The 16,769-nt window shown below is 35.7% G+C and overlaps 1 protein-coding gene across 5 annotated transcripts in view; it reads left to right on the top strand.

Moving 5' to 3' along the window:
• Positions 1-16,769, top strand: part of MYOF (myoferlin) — a 67,685-nt gene that overhangs the window by 11,023 nt on the left and 39,893 nt on the right. For all 5 annotated transcript variants that reach the window (XM_027672259.1, XM_027672257.1, XM_027672258.1 and 2 more), the window contains exons 4-16: positions 3,079-3,187; positions 4,431-4,515; positions 6,649-6,809; positions 7,336-7,464; positions 8,939-9,001; positions 9,111-9,161; positions 10,752-10,782; positions 11,226-11,341; positions 12,530-12,656; positions 13,895-13,998; positions 14,940-15,008; positions 15,127-15,170; positions 15,560-15,642. In XM_027672259.1, the coding sequence (XP_027528060.1) occupies positions 3,079-3,187; positions 4,431-4,515; positions 6,649-6,809; positions 7,336-7,464; positions 8,939-9,001; positions 9,111-9,161; positions 10,752-10,782; positions 11,226-11,341; positions 12,530-12,656; positions 13,895-13,998; positions 14,940-15,008; positions 15,127-15,170; positions 15,560-15,642 (1,172 nt within the window). The remainder of the gene's footprint in view (positions 1-3,078; positions 3,188-4,430; positions 4,516-6,648; positions 6,810-7,335; positions 7,465-8,938; positions 9,002-9,110; positions 9,162-10,751; positions 10,783-11,225; positions 11,342-12,529; positions 12,657-13,894; positions 13,999-14,939; positions 15,009-15,126; positions 15,171-15,559; positions 15,643-16,769) is intronic.

The following is a 16,769-nucleotide window of genomic DNA, read 5'->3' as shown; positions in this document are numbered from 1 at the left end:
GTTGCTGAGTAGCTGTATGATCAAAACCAGACTGGTCGTAGTCCTGGGTACCTGTTCTAGCTGACTGTGCTTGAGCAGAAGCATTGGACTAGATGATCTTGGGTGGTTCCTTCCAATCTCATAGTTTCTGTGGTTCTACTAAGAGTGGAGTGAAATATCCCAAATCCAGTGAACAGGATGACTTTGAGGAAGGTGGAATACTGCCCAAAGCTTAGAATTTGTCTAAAGCTTAGAAGTAGATTAAGATAGGATATAGACTGACTATTAAATTTCTCAGTCTTGCTAGAGTGGAAAAAGACTGGAGACTGTTGTTGCTCAACCTGCTAAAGGAGAGGGAAACAAAGGACTATAGAAGCAAGTAGTGTATATAACTGATTCCCTCTTCGGTTTTCTGAAGGTGATCAGTATTTTAAAAATGGTTACAACGCATTCAAATGTGTGCAGTTATCATTTGCACAGGACAGATAAGGATGTAGAAATGGAAATTTACAGTGAAAAATTTCAAAAGCACTACTTTGAACAGCTATTCTTGAGTTAATGTCACCAGATAGGAGGGTGTGGTTGCTGAAACTGTCATCTTGATGATATGAGATAACTTTGAGTGGCTTCTGAATTGCTGATGTTTTTGAAGTTAATGTATGTCACTCCAGCTCATATCAAATGAAAACATCAAGTCTACATAATTTTTCTGCAAATGTGCATAGGAGAATATTTTCTTTGTCTTTCTCCAGAATCACATTTGGCCTAACTGCTTTTGGCTAGTTTTGTTGGGTTTTTCCCTTCTAGACACCTCAAAATATGTAAATTTCTATTTGTTATTCTCAAATGGGAAGCCGTAGTCATGGTTGAAGGCTTTAAGGAAAATAAGACTATTTGGAATTGATATTGATTAGTTTTCCATTGAAGGAAAAAGAGTGAAGTGGGTTTCTTTCAGTATCCAGCTGCGTAAAGGAAATTCAAGCATTTGTTCCAACTGTAGGAATAGTTTCCCATTTGCTTATATTATAATTGCTTTCAAGGCTATTAACATGTTAGAAGGCTATATTATAAAGAAGAAAATGCATTGAGCTACCCAGTATGTTTCTCCCTTACTTCTGGGATTTGCAGTCTTTATAGAATGAACCTTTTCTGCTTTTCTTTGACTGCTGGATAGTATCAGTGACTATCTGCATGACACCTGCTCTTAACATAGAAAAGTATATAGAGGGAGATGTTCTCTTTGGTGTGTAATGTCAGGTTTACTTGACTTCTATATAACAGCAATTTTTTGAATTGACAAGGGAAAAAATACAGCCTCTTTCTGCTAGCAAGACCATGTTGTTTCCTGGGCTAGGTAGACGTTACATATGCTCCAGGATGTTTATGTGATGTTCCAAATCTAGGTTTGTCTTGTGGATTGAATGCAATTTTATTATGTAACAAGAGAAATTGCTTTTTAACCTCCCTAAAGCTGAGAAACACATGGAGACAGTGCATCAGCTAATTTCCATCTCCGTCCAACAATTTATAAAAACTGAAAATGTACCTATGGTTCGTCTAATGCTTACTGAAATAACTAGGTGAACTTCTGTAGTTTTTTAAAGGACACTGGATCAAGACTACAATACTGGATCCAAGTGTTTGCTCAATAAAGGGAAGAGAGATAGGTGTTAGAAATGGCATCAGAGTTTCAGTCATGGTCATCTTGAAGATTAGAACAGAATTTCATGAATATCCTCTGCAGCATGGCCTGATCTTAAAACTGCTTTTCACATCTAGACCATCCCCTCTGTGTGATGAGTATGTGAGGGATAGCTGGAATATTACTGTGATCTGGCAGTTTGGGGAGCAGAAGTGAAAGGCTTGAGTAGTGAATCAAAACTGTAAAAAAGACAACTAGTTTTGGAGAACTGAGATGAACTGGGAAAGCAGAGTTGATTGAGGAGGTGACAGCACCAAAGTAATTCCAACAGGTCATTCAGACAGCAAGTGCAGTTATTTTTCATACACTAAACAGGAGCTGTAATGTGTAATACCAGGAAGATATATTTGCAGGAAATTAATGTTTTATACTTACATATCCTAATGTACTTTGCCAAAAAAAGAATTTATTTTCTCATGACATAGCACCCAAGAGTATCTATAATAACGCTCTGGCTCTATGTCAAAAAATACCCTTGTGTTCTTAGCTTCTCCATAAAACAGCACTGTAATCTCAAGGGACCTCAGTTAGGTTCTCTGCGTACAGATCTTTTTTTCTGTTTTGGCAGCAAATCTGGTATTTTGTTTATAAAACATGTTCTTTTAGTACTTACAAGATTATCTTGGGTTTTCTTCACTGATAAAAATCTCAGTTATTCCAATAATCCACTTCAGTATAGGAGTAAACTGTTACTACATACTATGGGAATGAAATGCAGTGCCAGGTATCATAAGACCAGTGCCACACTGTGAGAAACTCTGCCAAAAGAAGTCTCTTGGATTAAAAGTACACGGTGTTTACACCTTTTCGTGAGACAATGGGCGTGACAGATGCAGTCCCAAAGCAGGCAGAAGTAGCTCAGGAGAGTCTACCACGTCAGATCCCTTGAGCAGCTCTTTTGGTAGGCCTCTCTAGAACCATATTGAAACATTCTGAGGCTTTAGAAGCAAGAAGATGAACCTATTCCAAAATGTAGATGGGCAAGAAGATCAATTTTGTGAATTCTCTAGTAAGCACATTGATTGCATTTGTTCTCTTTCATTGTTTTAATTACAGAGACGTGTATGTATCTGGTTTTGTGTCTCTTTCTATGTAGTACAGTAGCTATTATACCTAAGTTTTATCCATTACTTCTCACCTGGGAGTTTGCAAAGCTACATAGGGAAAGGAAGGATTATGTCTTTTAGTTTGCCAATGAGAATTCAGTGGTTGAAACAAGAAAGTACAAATTAGCAGTACACAGTCATTACATGGCATTTGCAAGGATCTTTTGTTGTGCTTTGAGTTTTCAAGTCCTGGCTAGAGTTACTTGGTTGACTAACAGACACTAATAGAAGAAAAAGGGGAACCTCTGTTTGGTGTATACTTGCATTGTAATGATTTTTATTTCATTTCAGATTAATTGGCAGTGCATCGGTCGCACTTAAGGATCTTGTAGGTAATCAAAGCAGATCTTCTCCCTTCAAACTCATACCTCTACTAAATGAAAGGGGACAAGAAATTGGAGTGAGTGACTTACAATTCCTTATTTTACTGTATTCTTAATCAAAATGCTCCAGCAACAGGGTTAGTATCAATTTCATGCTTGGAAATGTGTAGCAAAAGCTCCAGACAGATGAAATTTATAGGAAAATATAATTATGTCTGCACCATCTGAGTCAGTTTAATATCCTTTAAGTTATAAAATTGCATTCTGTGTATGTATTATGTATTTCTATATATGTGTTATAAATATTTTGGGCACAGAGTGTGCATGGAAATCAGCCTGATGTTGAAAAAGTGCATTTTCCAAGTACTGGATGGAGTTCCAATATGCACTTTTTTTTTTCTGTATTCTTTCTAATAGCCACATGTGTCATAGCACTGATTCTGGAAAGCACATGATGATGTACATGTTCACTGCCAGCTCAGTTCAGAAAATTACACAAGAACTTGTTTAACTTGGTTTAGCACATGTTCAAATTTAACTGGTTATTGACTTAGCTATTAAGGAGTTTCTAAAACCTGGGGCCTTACTGCGTTTGTGTAGTCTAGCTGTTAAGACACTTCATGTTGCATTCTAGTAAACTTAAATAAGAAGAGGCTCCAAGGGTAATTTCAGTTTTTCGTCAGCTGCAGTTTAATATCATGATTAGTTGGTCACAGGATTGGGCTTTTTTTGCTGGCTCCTCATGTTACTCTGGCAACAACGAATAGTAATGGTTTGTTCAAAAATCCGAAACCGCATTCAAGCACAAAAAAGACAATTCTATAATTAGAATGGAAAATGACGTAGTGTTTTTGTTCCAGGATGGAAGTATGAGCAAGCAATTACAAATGCCAGATAGAAAATTTTACTTACGGTTCAGACTTGTTAAGTTGCTGATCAGATAGTGTTATTTCTCCATGCCTTTGTTTTTCTGTCAGCAAATTTAGGATGTCACCTTGTCTGCCATGAATATTGTGGAACCACATAAATTAACATTTGTAGAACATCTTACATGCTTGTATTGTGACAGATTTTTCTAAATATAAACAAAGTGATTCCATTTGTTAGATATTATTTTAAAATCTATTCAATTAGCTCCAAATTGTGTAATCTTTGTTGTTTGTATGTATATATAGCCTAATAACAGTTTATCAATTTACTAGTAGCTGAAACTGTATAAAAAATGTGCTGTGACAATAAGTAGTTAACTGTTCATGTACAGTGTTAGAACAGCTGGCTGCTTTAAATCAACTGTTGTGAATACTGTGTGTTTCTCTATAGGCAACAATTGATTTGGTAGTAGGATACGAGCCACCAGCTGGACCTGTAAATCCAAATGATCCAGGAGGGACCAATACTCAGGAAGGTATTTCCATCTTTTCTCAGAACAGTATGGTTGAAAGCTCGTAGTTATTTAAGATAAGGCAAGAAAGTGATTCAATAGCATTGTTCGTCAGAAGAAAATGTTCACCAGAAACAAGCATGTCAAGACTGCCAGGTAGTGATTTTAAAGAAATTAAGGTGATTCAGAACTACAGCTAAGAAGAAAGCTGGCATTTACTAACATAAAATGGATTTTAGCATCATTTTCTCCAGTGGAATCAGGTTACAAAAGAATGATGTTGCTTAAAAGCTTTCAAAATGGCTTTTGTTTAGGAAAGAAAAGTTCTTGAATGCTCAAGGAAACAGCAATTATCTGGTTTAATGCTAGGGCTAGCCCTACTCTAATGCTAGGGCTGACCAAAAAGCAGGCGAGTCACATCTATTACTTTCCCTCTCAGGAGCTTTGTGAAAAGATTTTCTTAAATCATTAAACCTTTTTTCCCCTACAGAATAATTAATTTTTGGAAGACACTGTTTTATCGTATATTAGGCTTGATATTTGATTAGCCTGTGAAATACTGTGGTCAGTAGGGAATATTCTTTGATCTATCTGTATATTGTATTAACCAGGCTTTTGCTGAGAGTGTTTTTGAGATCCTCTGGTTTCCTAGACTGTGTGAAGTAACAACAGGTTTTTCCAGTTGACTGGCAAATAATTAGCCTAATATCAAGGCTGTGTTTGTGCAGAAGGAAGTAAATGTAGTAAATATGTATTTGAAGAGAAGTAAATCAGTTTGACCATAATTTGCTGATATATAATAACATAAGAAGGAAAAAATTAAGATCAGGAGTCTTTTGGAGGGAAATTTTGATTCCATTGAGTTCACTGGTATTCTTGGAGTGGAAGGATAGATAATGCAAACAAAAAAGCTGTGTGTTAAATTACCACACTTCAAAATAATTTTATAGAAATGTGGACTTGAAAGCTAAAAATGCAAAATTGACTTGTATGAGGTTATTTTGATAGCTTTTTTAAATGTCCTTGAACTATAAGATACAGCTAAAATAAAAAATGGCAATTTTTTAACTAGCATTCGGCAACTACGTGAAGATAATTTCAGTGTGAATTATCAAACACCTTAGCTAACTGTTGTAAATACCTATTTCCCATGAAATGAAACCACTTTCCCAGCTGAGATTGCTGCAGCTCAGTTTCAGAAATTAAAAATTAAGTACTAAGTTAGGGTATGTAATCAGTCAGTTGCATGGATCCGTTCAGACAAATGGATTTTGAGAGGTGTTAGAGAAATAGGTGGGGTCTTCTGGTTATAAAATACATGGTATGTCAGTCTCTCTGATTTTATACATCTCTTACAAGGATCACTCAAGACTTCCTCATGCAAAGTGATCACCACCCTATAATTCATAAAGTTAATATGCATTCTATTAATGCTAACCATCAGAGACACACTCAGTCTTCTCTAGATTTTGCCATAGTCACTGTCTTTCAGTTAAGAGAAGAAGCTGGAAACACGAGGGAGTGACCACTTTTGTGGTCTAGATATTTATGGATTCTGTTTTGCAATACTGGAATCTCACTGTATGATTCAGTTTTGTAGTGTCATGTGCTTGTAGAACTGTCTTTCACAGGTATGCTGATTTCAGAACTGCCAAAGAGGCTTACTAAGAAACTTACTCCACACTTAAATGTTGTGTAGAAGGATTCAGAGTTTTATTTTAGATGGCAGACCCGAAATGTCTTCATGATTCTGGACTAAAAACCAGCACTGTGCTATAGCTTTGTCTTGCAGATGGAAAACAGCTTCAGCTGGAATAAAATTAATCCCTTCTGGTGTATTGTGAACTAGTTGGGTGACAGTTACAGCTGAACTGTGTTTTGATTCAATCTTTTGATTCAAAAAAGTGTATGGGAATTGTATTAGACACACTGCATGCTGAAGAGAGACAGATCTGGAGGTAGCTTGGTTAGGATATGAATTTGTTCTTAAGCAGCTTTCAGAAGGAGTTGGAAGCATGGAGTTGGCAAAAAAAATTATTGACATGAGATAATAATACAATTTTAGTGGAACTCTTGGATATTGGACTCTTACTCCTATAACTGTAACATCCAGCTCTGCTATTTGTTTATTAATTGCACTGTTTTTTTCTGTATGAGATGGAGAAGATGATGGAGAATATGAGGATATATTGGATGGCCCAGTTGGTGGTATCACACCAACAGTTCCAAGTGGCACGAAGGAAGCCCAGCTGGCCAAACGCATCACCAAAGGAAAGAAAACACGGAGAATCCTTTCTAACAAACCACAAGATTTCCAGGTAAAAGATTTATTAAATATTGCATGTTCCCTTTTTCTGCAAGCATGACATTGCTCCTTTCACATAGCCTGAGCATAATTTAGTGTCAGCTTCTGCAAATCTAGTGCACTGTAGAGACAATTAACCCCTTCCTTTGAAAGCCAGTATTTCAAAAGTATTCTTCAAATGTACCTGTTACTGAGATATCTGATTTTGTACAGTTCTGACTGAAACCTGGTTGAATCTTATTTATTGTGTAGTTATTGTATAAATTTCAAACTACAACAGCAGCTTTAAAAATAAGTGGTTATGTAAGGTTAAAAAAACCTACTGAAATAATTAACCCAAACTTGTCTTGTAAAATTCAAGTAAAACTATACTTGCTATCATAATTAAGTCTGAAAAGTCTGTCTGGTCCTAACTGCCAGCTGCTTCAAGTACTGGCTGAGTTTTTTGGTGGTATAATAAGAAATGGTTGTCACCAGGATGATAGATAATGTAGAGAATGAATTAATACAAATATTTGTTGGTTTGGGGTTTTTTTCAGATTCGTGTTAGAGTCATTGAAGGTCGCCAGTTGCCTGGAAATAACATAAAACCAGTAGTCAAAGTTCACGTTTGTGGTCAGACACATCGGACAAGAATCAAAAGAGGAAATAACCCGTATTTTGATGAAGTGAGTGGTGTAAGAACACTTGAGCTGAAATGTTGATGCTATAAATTGTAGAAAAGTAGTTAATACCGCTTTCATTGTAATCAATTATTAAGAATTTGCTAATATTTATGTGTAATTATTGCTAATACTCATTTTGCCATTTTGAGTCCCTTTCTTGATGTATTCACATCACTAAACACATCTCTGTCACTAACAGTCTTAGCAGATAAAACTGTCTAGAAGGAACTCAAAGTTCAGCTGAGACATATAGAACACATTCATTGGTGCAGTTGGCCATGTGACAGAATCACTTTGAATAGTTGTGTGCTGGTCATAAAAATCACAGAAGAATTAATTAGAAATCATAGACCTCTATGGTGAGTGCAGACTAGTGCTCAGTGCAATGCTTTGGGTCAATAGGACTGCCACAGAATGTGGAAATGTTATTGCCTTGCTACCCATGATTTGTAAAAGCACAGCTAGATTTCTTTGTCCAGATGGAGGGGCTGTACACCAAACACACTGAAATACAGGAGAGAATTCAAAGCTACATAAGGGACACAAGAATGATCCCATAGCTGGAAGAGTAATGTTGCCAAACTTAAGCTTAATAGAGAGGATGCTGAGGATAACTCTCATCTGGACATTTGTGGAAAATTCAGAAGATTTTGGAACTGCATGGCAAGCGTGTTTAACACATGCAGGCAAAACCAAGCAAGTTATAAAACTTTGAAACTAAGCTCTAGGTAGCAGTCAAGATTTATGAAGCTGTGGAGTAAACAGGGAGGGCAAAAATTCAGTTGCAACTTATTTTGAAACAATTCCTAGGTTGTTTCAGTATCCAAACTAGACTAAAAATGGAATAGGATGGACCATGTTTACATACCCTTCCATTTTGTTGGATAAAATACTGACTGGAGTATAGCTGGGATCAAATACCGAACTTATTGAGGCATATATTATTATGAAAACAAATAAGCTAATAAAGAGTATATTCATCTTCATGCTGTCAAACTCTCAGATTTATTCTTATGGCCTTGAATTTCAAAATTTCAGATCATTACAATCACTGTCATTGCTAGCCCTAAACAAGACCTTTTTGACAACTACAACAGAGGTGGCTAGACCAGGATTTAATGCCCTGGAAAACGAACAACCATTATAGTTCCCAAAGTTGTTCCCCTGAGAAAAATGTGAAGTGCAGAGCAAGGAGCAATGGTAGTGCTGAAAGTTTGCAGCATAGTTATGCTTACTGCATTCATTCAAATGGAAGTTGTGACTGACTTGTCTGTTTTGTCCTGAGCCTATTTACTAAATTTAGTTTTTTATTCTGCACTAAAATATCATATAATATGTCCAGCAAAGAGGCAGGGTAAAAGTACTGCATTAGGCATGTTTCATGTGCCTCTTAAAATAATGGTTTTGCATTTTTTGTTCGGCTAGTTATGTGTTTGTCATTTTGAGACAGGTTTTTTGTTTGTTTTTACCCTGACAGATATTTTTCTACAATGTCCACATGACTCCTTTAGAGTTGCTTGATGAAACAGTTAGTATTCGGGTAAGAAAAAACAGCACGTATTTAGAAGGCTGCTGGATGCATATGGCATTGGCTGGCCATTTCACCATGTTTAGGAACATTCCTGTTTCATACTCCTCTGTCTTTTTAGGTGTATGATTCTCACTCTTTACGAGCAGACTGTCTAATGGGGGAATTTAAGGTGGGTATAAAGTAACTTCCATATCTTGACTAAATTAAATAAAATGGGAGAAATTTTTTAAGTACTAGTTTTAAATGTTTAAATTTATACTTCCTTAGCATGGGGCCAAAGAATTACTTGATGATGTCTTGCTTCTTATGCCAGAGACCATTTGCTCAAAGCACTAGTAAGCAGTTTTCTTATTTGAGTAAAAGATTATTATTAATGAAATTTGTGAGGTTTATATACCAAGTTCTCTAAGTTCAAGAGAAAAAAATATTTATCAAAAGGTAATTTTTTTTCCCCCAGGAGGTGAGGTGATTATTTGGTATGACATAGAGTTCGAAGAGATAATGTTAAAAGGGAATTATAATATGCAGCAGAATAGTGGTATGTATGGTGGCATAAAGATACACATTCTCAAATGATGTGTAAAGGTGTTCCTTTGGTCAGAAGTTAAGTAAAAGAGATGGTGGAAAAGTCTCTTAGTTAAAGCAATTTGTGATGATATTAGTGAGATTGTCTTTATTTGTAATTGTTATGTCAATATTGGGAGGTAGCCATCTGCCTGTTGAAGATATTCCTAAAGCAATATAGACAAAGAATTCTCATAGCAATTGTAAAGGCTACTGGGATCCCCTATTATAGCATTTACAGTGTCGGTGTTGGCTGTATTTTCTGTTTGCTTCTTTGGTACTGCAAAAATTCAGTAAGTCTCTGGACCAGCTTTTACAAAAATATGCAAATGTGGAAGAGTGCTCTTTTCTAAATGAAACGCTTTCTACCACAAAGCTTTTTGCTTCTCACTGCTTATTATCTATGTAATTTCTAGTGACTCAGTCAGTGATATATTACTCTGCTATTGTGGACGATTGATCATTCACTAAGCAGGTGACAGCACATCATTCAGCTACTTTGTGCTCCTGCAGGCACACATTCCAAGAGAAAACCGCAAGGGTAATTCTGTCTAGAAAAACGCCCTTTCAGACTTTACCTGAAAGGAATACTAGCCCCAATTGCCATAAGCAAACATACTTACCTTCCTGAACATGTTTGAAATCTGATACAATGAATACAATCATGGCATATGTGCAATCTTGTCCAGATTTGACACAGTGGCGGAAAAAATTGGTCATATTCTTAATAAAACAAAAAAGAAAATTATTCACTAAAAAAACAAGATTCATTTCTGGAACTGAAGGATGAGATGTTGAGCAGGAAATAAGCAGGAAACAAAAGTGTTCTGAAAAGCCTGTCTGAACATAAAATAATGGCTGAACACAGGGAATTCAAGAAGCAGTAAGCTAGCCCCATCTTCTGTCTCCGGTAAATGAAAAAGCTGGGCATCTGAGGAAAGAGTAAAGTAACTACAGATGTTAGTTCTAATACATATTTTCTTGCATTGTCTTCTTGGCTGCTGTATCCATTCATAATCCCTCATTTGTCAGGGTAAGACATTTTCTCCTCCCTATAATATGCAATGTAAACTGTCTTTTGTTTGTGACAAGAGAACAATGTTACATGAACTCATGAAAAACGTGAGGGGAGTTTCCCAACCACTTTTTTGTTTTGATATTTCTTCAAAGATAATACCTTTAATCTTTATTTCAGATTGACATTGGCTATGTTTATGATGAGCCTGGTAAGTAACAGTTACTCTAGAACTTTTTTCCTAGTTTGAGACTAGAGGTTGAAACACTTCATTAAATTTCTAAAGTAAAAGAAGAAAGTTGATGTAAAGTTAAGTTTGTGGCTTTAAGTATTAACTTTAAAAAATCCAACAATATATATCTCTTTCAGTGATTTCAAGATAAAGTAGAAGCCCCTTTTTGTATCAAAGATCTAAAATTTGAAAAATAATGCAAAATATTTGATAGTTATGTCCCTGAATTAGTATGCCACAGCATTTTAACACTAGATTTCTTGTTTTGAATGGCACTGTTGAGACCTGTCTAGGACAGAATAAATTTTTAAAATAATTAGGATAACTTAGGTTATACTTTTGGAATAGTTGACGGTTTATATGATGTCTGACATTTTGTAATGGATATTACTGTGGGCTAGTGGTGGTTTGTTTTATTTCAGGCCATGCAGTCATGAGAAAATGGCTTTTGCTGAATGATCCTGAAGATGCAAATTCAGGACCCAAAGGCTATATGAAAGTCAGCATGTTTGTCCTGGGAACTGGAGATGAGCCACCAGTAAGTTTCATTTAAATGTCTTTCTTCCCCTTTGCACCCCATGGATATTTATTTATGCCTCCCCAACATTTTTTTAAATGCTGTAAAATTTGCTCTGTAAGCAGTATTTAAAAGTAAGACAAGATTTACAAGTGGTTTCCAGGTTATGCAGCACTAAATGGCTAACTCAAAGCTTATTTTGTTATTCTGCCCAATTAAGCAACCTCTGGACCAGCTCTGGGTGTGTTACTCTACTATGTGTAGATACTCCTTCGCATACTGGAACTAGAGATGTGTTAGACTGTTCTTGCATGCAAGCTAATATGTAGTTCTCCTTAGCAGAGCTAATTAGGCCAAGTAACATATTGATACCAGTTCCAGGACTAAGTCAGGAATGTCTCCACTACTACATTACATAGACAAGCCCACAGAGAAATCTGAGTACCAGAAAGCTCCAAATTTTTCCAGGTGAAAATCAGACCCATTGATAATTACAAGCCAGGCACAAGTAATTTGATGCATATGAAAGCAGTAGGTAGTTTTAACGATCCAATCTTTAACTGTCTCCTGTTCTGGCAAGGTAAAAACAGGCCCTTTTTTCTTGTAATGTTTTTCTTACTCGACTATTGTCTGTAGTTTAAGTTCTGCTGTTCTTCCTGCCTGATATTTTTGCATACTGTTACTACCTAGTTAAATTTAATATGGTCCTCAGAACCATGGAAGATTTCCTTCTTGTTTCATATTAACTCTTCCTCTCTGCTGTCCTCATTATTCTTGAAATCACAAGGATATGTCTAGTTATTTGTGGGGTGTTTATTTTTAAATAAGGAAGCGATAAGTTCTGGTAAATATATATCAGATTTGTAAGCCTTTCTAATTGCACTAAGATGCCTTATCTTGAGATGAGTATGAAATTTCTATGAATTGACATTATACATGGGCCAAAATCATCATCATCTGATGATGATGATTTTAAAAGTATGATTATAATGGGCTCCTGCAATTGAGTACTTTAGAGCTAAAAGTATAAGTAAAATAGTTTAGCTAGAATCAATTTCTTGTGGCTTGATAATTTGATACAGACTTATTCTTCATAATAAAGCTGACAACAGTCTTCTGTTGAAGAATGTTGCGGGCACCAGTTTAACTATTCACCTTAATTCTGTGCATTATTCTGTCTTTATTGTGTACCACTGTATCTCCCAACAGGTTGAAAAAAGAGAGAGAGATAATGAAAGTGATGATGTGGAGAGCAATCTGTTATTACCTGCTGGAATTGCACTTCGATGGGTCACTTTCCTTCTCAAAATCTACAGAGCTGAGGACATTCCTCAGAGTATGTAGCTTCTCCCAACTTGTCCATTGGTGTTTTTATTTACCATTAGAAAAATTTATTTATGTTAGCTATTCAGAAATATTCTTTGAACGTAAAATATATTGGGGTTTTTTCATTTTTAATTGAGCCAGTAATTCTGAGATGGCTCCAGTCCTTTTTTAATGCTCAGTAAGTCTACTTAGTTCTTGTAATGGTTAATTTAATGTGATACCCATTAGATTGGTAATCTTCATCTGTTGCTGAGTGCTAGTGGGGAAGGGTCATCTTCACTAGCTCTCTCCAATCATAGAGGTTGCACGTAAGTAACAACACTTGATGTGCAGATAAGGTTCTGTGCACGTCTCCCGAAGTATATGGTGCATGTGTCAAATTCCCGTTGGATCCCAATCCCTGCCAACTTTTGAGAGGTTATTAGAGAAGTGGTTCCCTGCAGCCCTCTTTTCCGATGTCATTTAGATCCCAGCAGATAAGTAGTACTGCAGATGGCCTTCTGCAGCTTCCTCTTGCCAGCAGTCCATTATTTCTTCCCAGGTGCTCGTAGCTGCAGCTGTGTTCAGCAGGGCAAAGGCTGCAGGGCTGCCGCAGTCAGTGAACCCCTGCTGCCATGTCTGCAGTGCCAGCACCCTGCTCCTGAGTGGCCACGGGAAACAAGGATCTAGGAACTGGCTGCATCTCAGAAAGCAGCAGGCAGTTTGTGGGCTCTAAGCTGAGTACCATAAGATTAAATAATAGCCTTGGAGGGCAGGGAAGTTTGTAAGCAGTTTGATCTTAGTTCTTTTAGTGAGATTTTACTTGTGTCAACCCTACCTGGCTGAGACAAAGTCTGTTTCTCTCATTGTAATGCCATATGTGTTTTCGCATAGAATGTAGGTGGCTTTTTGTGCCTTATTAGGTTATTTTCTCACCTGTATCTGTGACAACAAATGGCAATGTCTACAGATACATGCATAATGGTTTTCAAATACAATGATGCCTTTAAATTCAGGAGCACATCAGCATTTTTTGTGATGTTTGAAAAATCTATACTCTTAAAATTGCTCCTAAACATAAATTCACCATTTTTACCATCAATATGCTTCAGAATTTTGTTTATCAGGTTAGACTTTATCCTTCCTAGATCTGTAAGGTGGTTAATTTTGGTGGGATTGGTATGGGCAATTTATTATTTAGACTGACAATATAATAATCATCATCATCAACAACCAACCACCTTAATTTAATCTTTGACACTTCTCCAGTGGATGATGCTTTTGCACAGACTGTCAAGGAAATATTTGGAGGAGAAGCAGACAAGAAAAACCTGGTGGATCCATTTGTAGAAGTTTCTTTTGCTGGGAAAAAGGTAATTTAGTAAATATCTGAATCTTTGTATTCTAATCATAGCCTTGAGAATAGGTTTCATATGCTAATATGAATTTTTAAGTTTACTGAAATTTTAGAAATAAAAAAAACAATGAAAAACAAAGTTCACTTTGTAAAGTGAGGACAAACAGCAAGGTACAGTAGAAAGGGTGTAGAGCTGATGACTAATAAAAGGAATGTGTGAGTAAATGCTAGAAGCAATACATGCCAGATTGCTTGCCTTCTGGCTGTTCCTGATGGCTTTTTGTAACTCATGATACAGATCTTTCTGGACAGGTTAACAGCGTTTGGGTGTTTTATTACTAATGTGTTCCTTAGAATGCCAAATTTGATCTGGAGCACAAATGTACAACTTATATTCATTAGTAGCCTATCTTTTTTGTAATTTCTTTAATATTTTATGTAATCAGGTTGCCACACCCAGTAATGTAGAGGATCTTTAAAAGATATGACTAGCAAATAATATAGCCTTTCCCATATTCTTCATCTACTCTAAAATCTGCATAAAGAAAATTGGAATCAAGTCATTCCTCCATTTCATTTCTCTGCTGTGTTAAGAGTTCAGTGCTACTGTGAAAGCACATTAAATTTTGACTTGTGGAAATAACAGGCTTTAATAATTTCATTTAGTTGTAGCAAGTGAAAATAAAAGGTAGGGTAACTCCAATCTCATATTTAAACACAGTTTCCAAATTTTCTTTTCCCTCTAATAGTCAATAATGTTGCATATGCACATCACTTTAGCAGTAGTTATCAATGGAAAACTAATGGCTCACTGCAGCGTAAACCATTCAGGATTCATCATTAACTACTACCTATTTTTTCCAAACAGATTATGATGTATCCTAAGTCATAGCTACTATATGCTGTTTTGTCTGTTTAATCTTTGATGTGCTGTTTAGTTGATTTCATTTTTGGCAGGTTTGCACAAATATAATTGAGAAAAATGCCAATCCAGAGTGGAATCAAATTATTTCTCTTCAAATCAAGGTCAGTTTTTTCCCCTTGTTTCTGTAGAAAACAGCCATCCTTCTGGAACGCAGGGCATTAACATTACAGAGGTGAAATAACTAATGAGTTATTTTACTTTAATTGCTTTTATTTTCAGTTTCCTTCAATGTGTGAGAGAATAAAACTTTCAATTATTGACTGGTAAGTTATGATTTTTAATTGAAGTACTAAACAAAATAAATTATAGTAAGTGAAGAAAAGTCTGGTTCTATTGTTGTCAGATATTTTTAGTATTTTTACGGTCTGTGAGAGTATCTAAGCAAGTGTTTAAGTATCTTTAAGTACCTTTATGGTTTCTTTACACGAGACTGATTAGTATAACGTGGATTATTGTTAATTTTGTGCAATGACCACTTTTTAAGTGACAGTGTAAAAGTCAGGTGATTCTTCTTGGTACAACCCGCTTTTGTAACTAGTCATTACCATCTTAGTAATATTAATGCATTCTAGGTGATGTGAAATGTGTGTACTTCTGTGTATGATGACCAATATTATATTTAAATAAAGTCTTTCTTTTTTTATTTCTGTAGGGATCGTCTTACAAAAAATGATGTAGTGGGAACAACATATTTAAGCCTCTCAAAAATTGCTGCTTCTGGAGGAGAGGTTGGAGGTAATTGGTTGAGCAGTGTCTAACTTACTGTCTTCTCTTGTGTTACAGAGAATAGCAAAGATTAGTGTTCTAAGAAAGTATATTTTTCTGTAGTTCCCCAATTCTGTGGCAACGAGATTATCTGTTTCTGGAGTTTTCAAAACAAAGCTCCTAGAAAACATGCTGTGGGACTCTTCAAAGTAAAGTATTAAAATTTTAATGTCTAAACCACATCATCATTGAAATAGCAGTAACTAATTCAAAATTCAGCGTTCTATTCTGTATACACACACATGCACATATATATATAAAAAGTTAATTAACTAATTAAATTTGTGAGTTCTTTGCCAAATTCAGAAAATTATGTGATATCACAATCTATCATGACTAAGATATGCAAGTTTACTTATATGTTTAAGAAGACATTGAATTTCAAGGCAATCTGGAGTCAGTGCTTCAGAATCACTGATTCTTTGGGCACTAGTAAACAAGACTTCTGTTGCCACCTTGATACTCTATCTGTTCTTTCTTTGGGAAGAGAATGTAAAAGCTGTGGAATTTTCCTGAGTAATTAGCCTAAAGGAACTATCTAGAACCATATACTCATTTGCTGAGTACTACTAGGCTGCTTTCAGATGCTGGGGGAACTTGGATCGGTTTTTGATCAGTAGCTTACTAGAAATGGGCACTGCATCTCATTGCATGAGTACTTCATATTTCTACTTAGTAACTCTTATTAGCTTCAATGAATGAAGATTTTATTGCAATGCATGGTTGCAGATATTAATTTATGTGCTTCAATCAGTATAGATGACTGGATATGTAATTTCATAAAAACTTGAAAACAAAACTCATTAATTGGAAGAAAACAATAAGATAGGCAGGACATGAAGTGCCTAACATGTTGTTCCCATTGGAAAATAGCTTCGTAATAAAACTCTTCTTTATGATATTATAAGAAATACTTTTTGGCCAAGATTTTGGATAATATTAAATAAGTCCTGTTACATTTATCTTTTAATATAATCTTGTGATTATTGATTATTTCTTTTTTTTCAATCACCTCATCTTTTTATAACAAGATATCTGATTCATCTGATTATCTATGCTAGTATAAAGGACACTGGCTCAAAACCATTTCTACCATT

The sequence above is a fragment of the Neopelma chrysocephalum genome, unplaced genomic scaffold, assembly GCF_003984885.1.
Source record: "Neopelma chrysocephalum unplaced genomic scaffold, ASM398488v2 Primary Assembly neopelma1_97390, whole genome shotgun sequence".
NCBI lineage: Eukaryota > Metazoa > Chordata > Aves > Passeriformes > Pipridae > Neopelma > Neopelma chrysocephalum.
The sequence above is the reverse complement of the archived record's forward strand: the minus strand, read 5'-3'. Positions and strand labels throughout refer to the sequence as shown.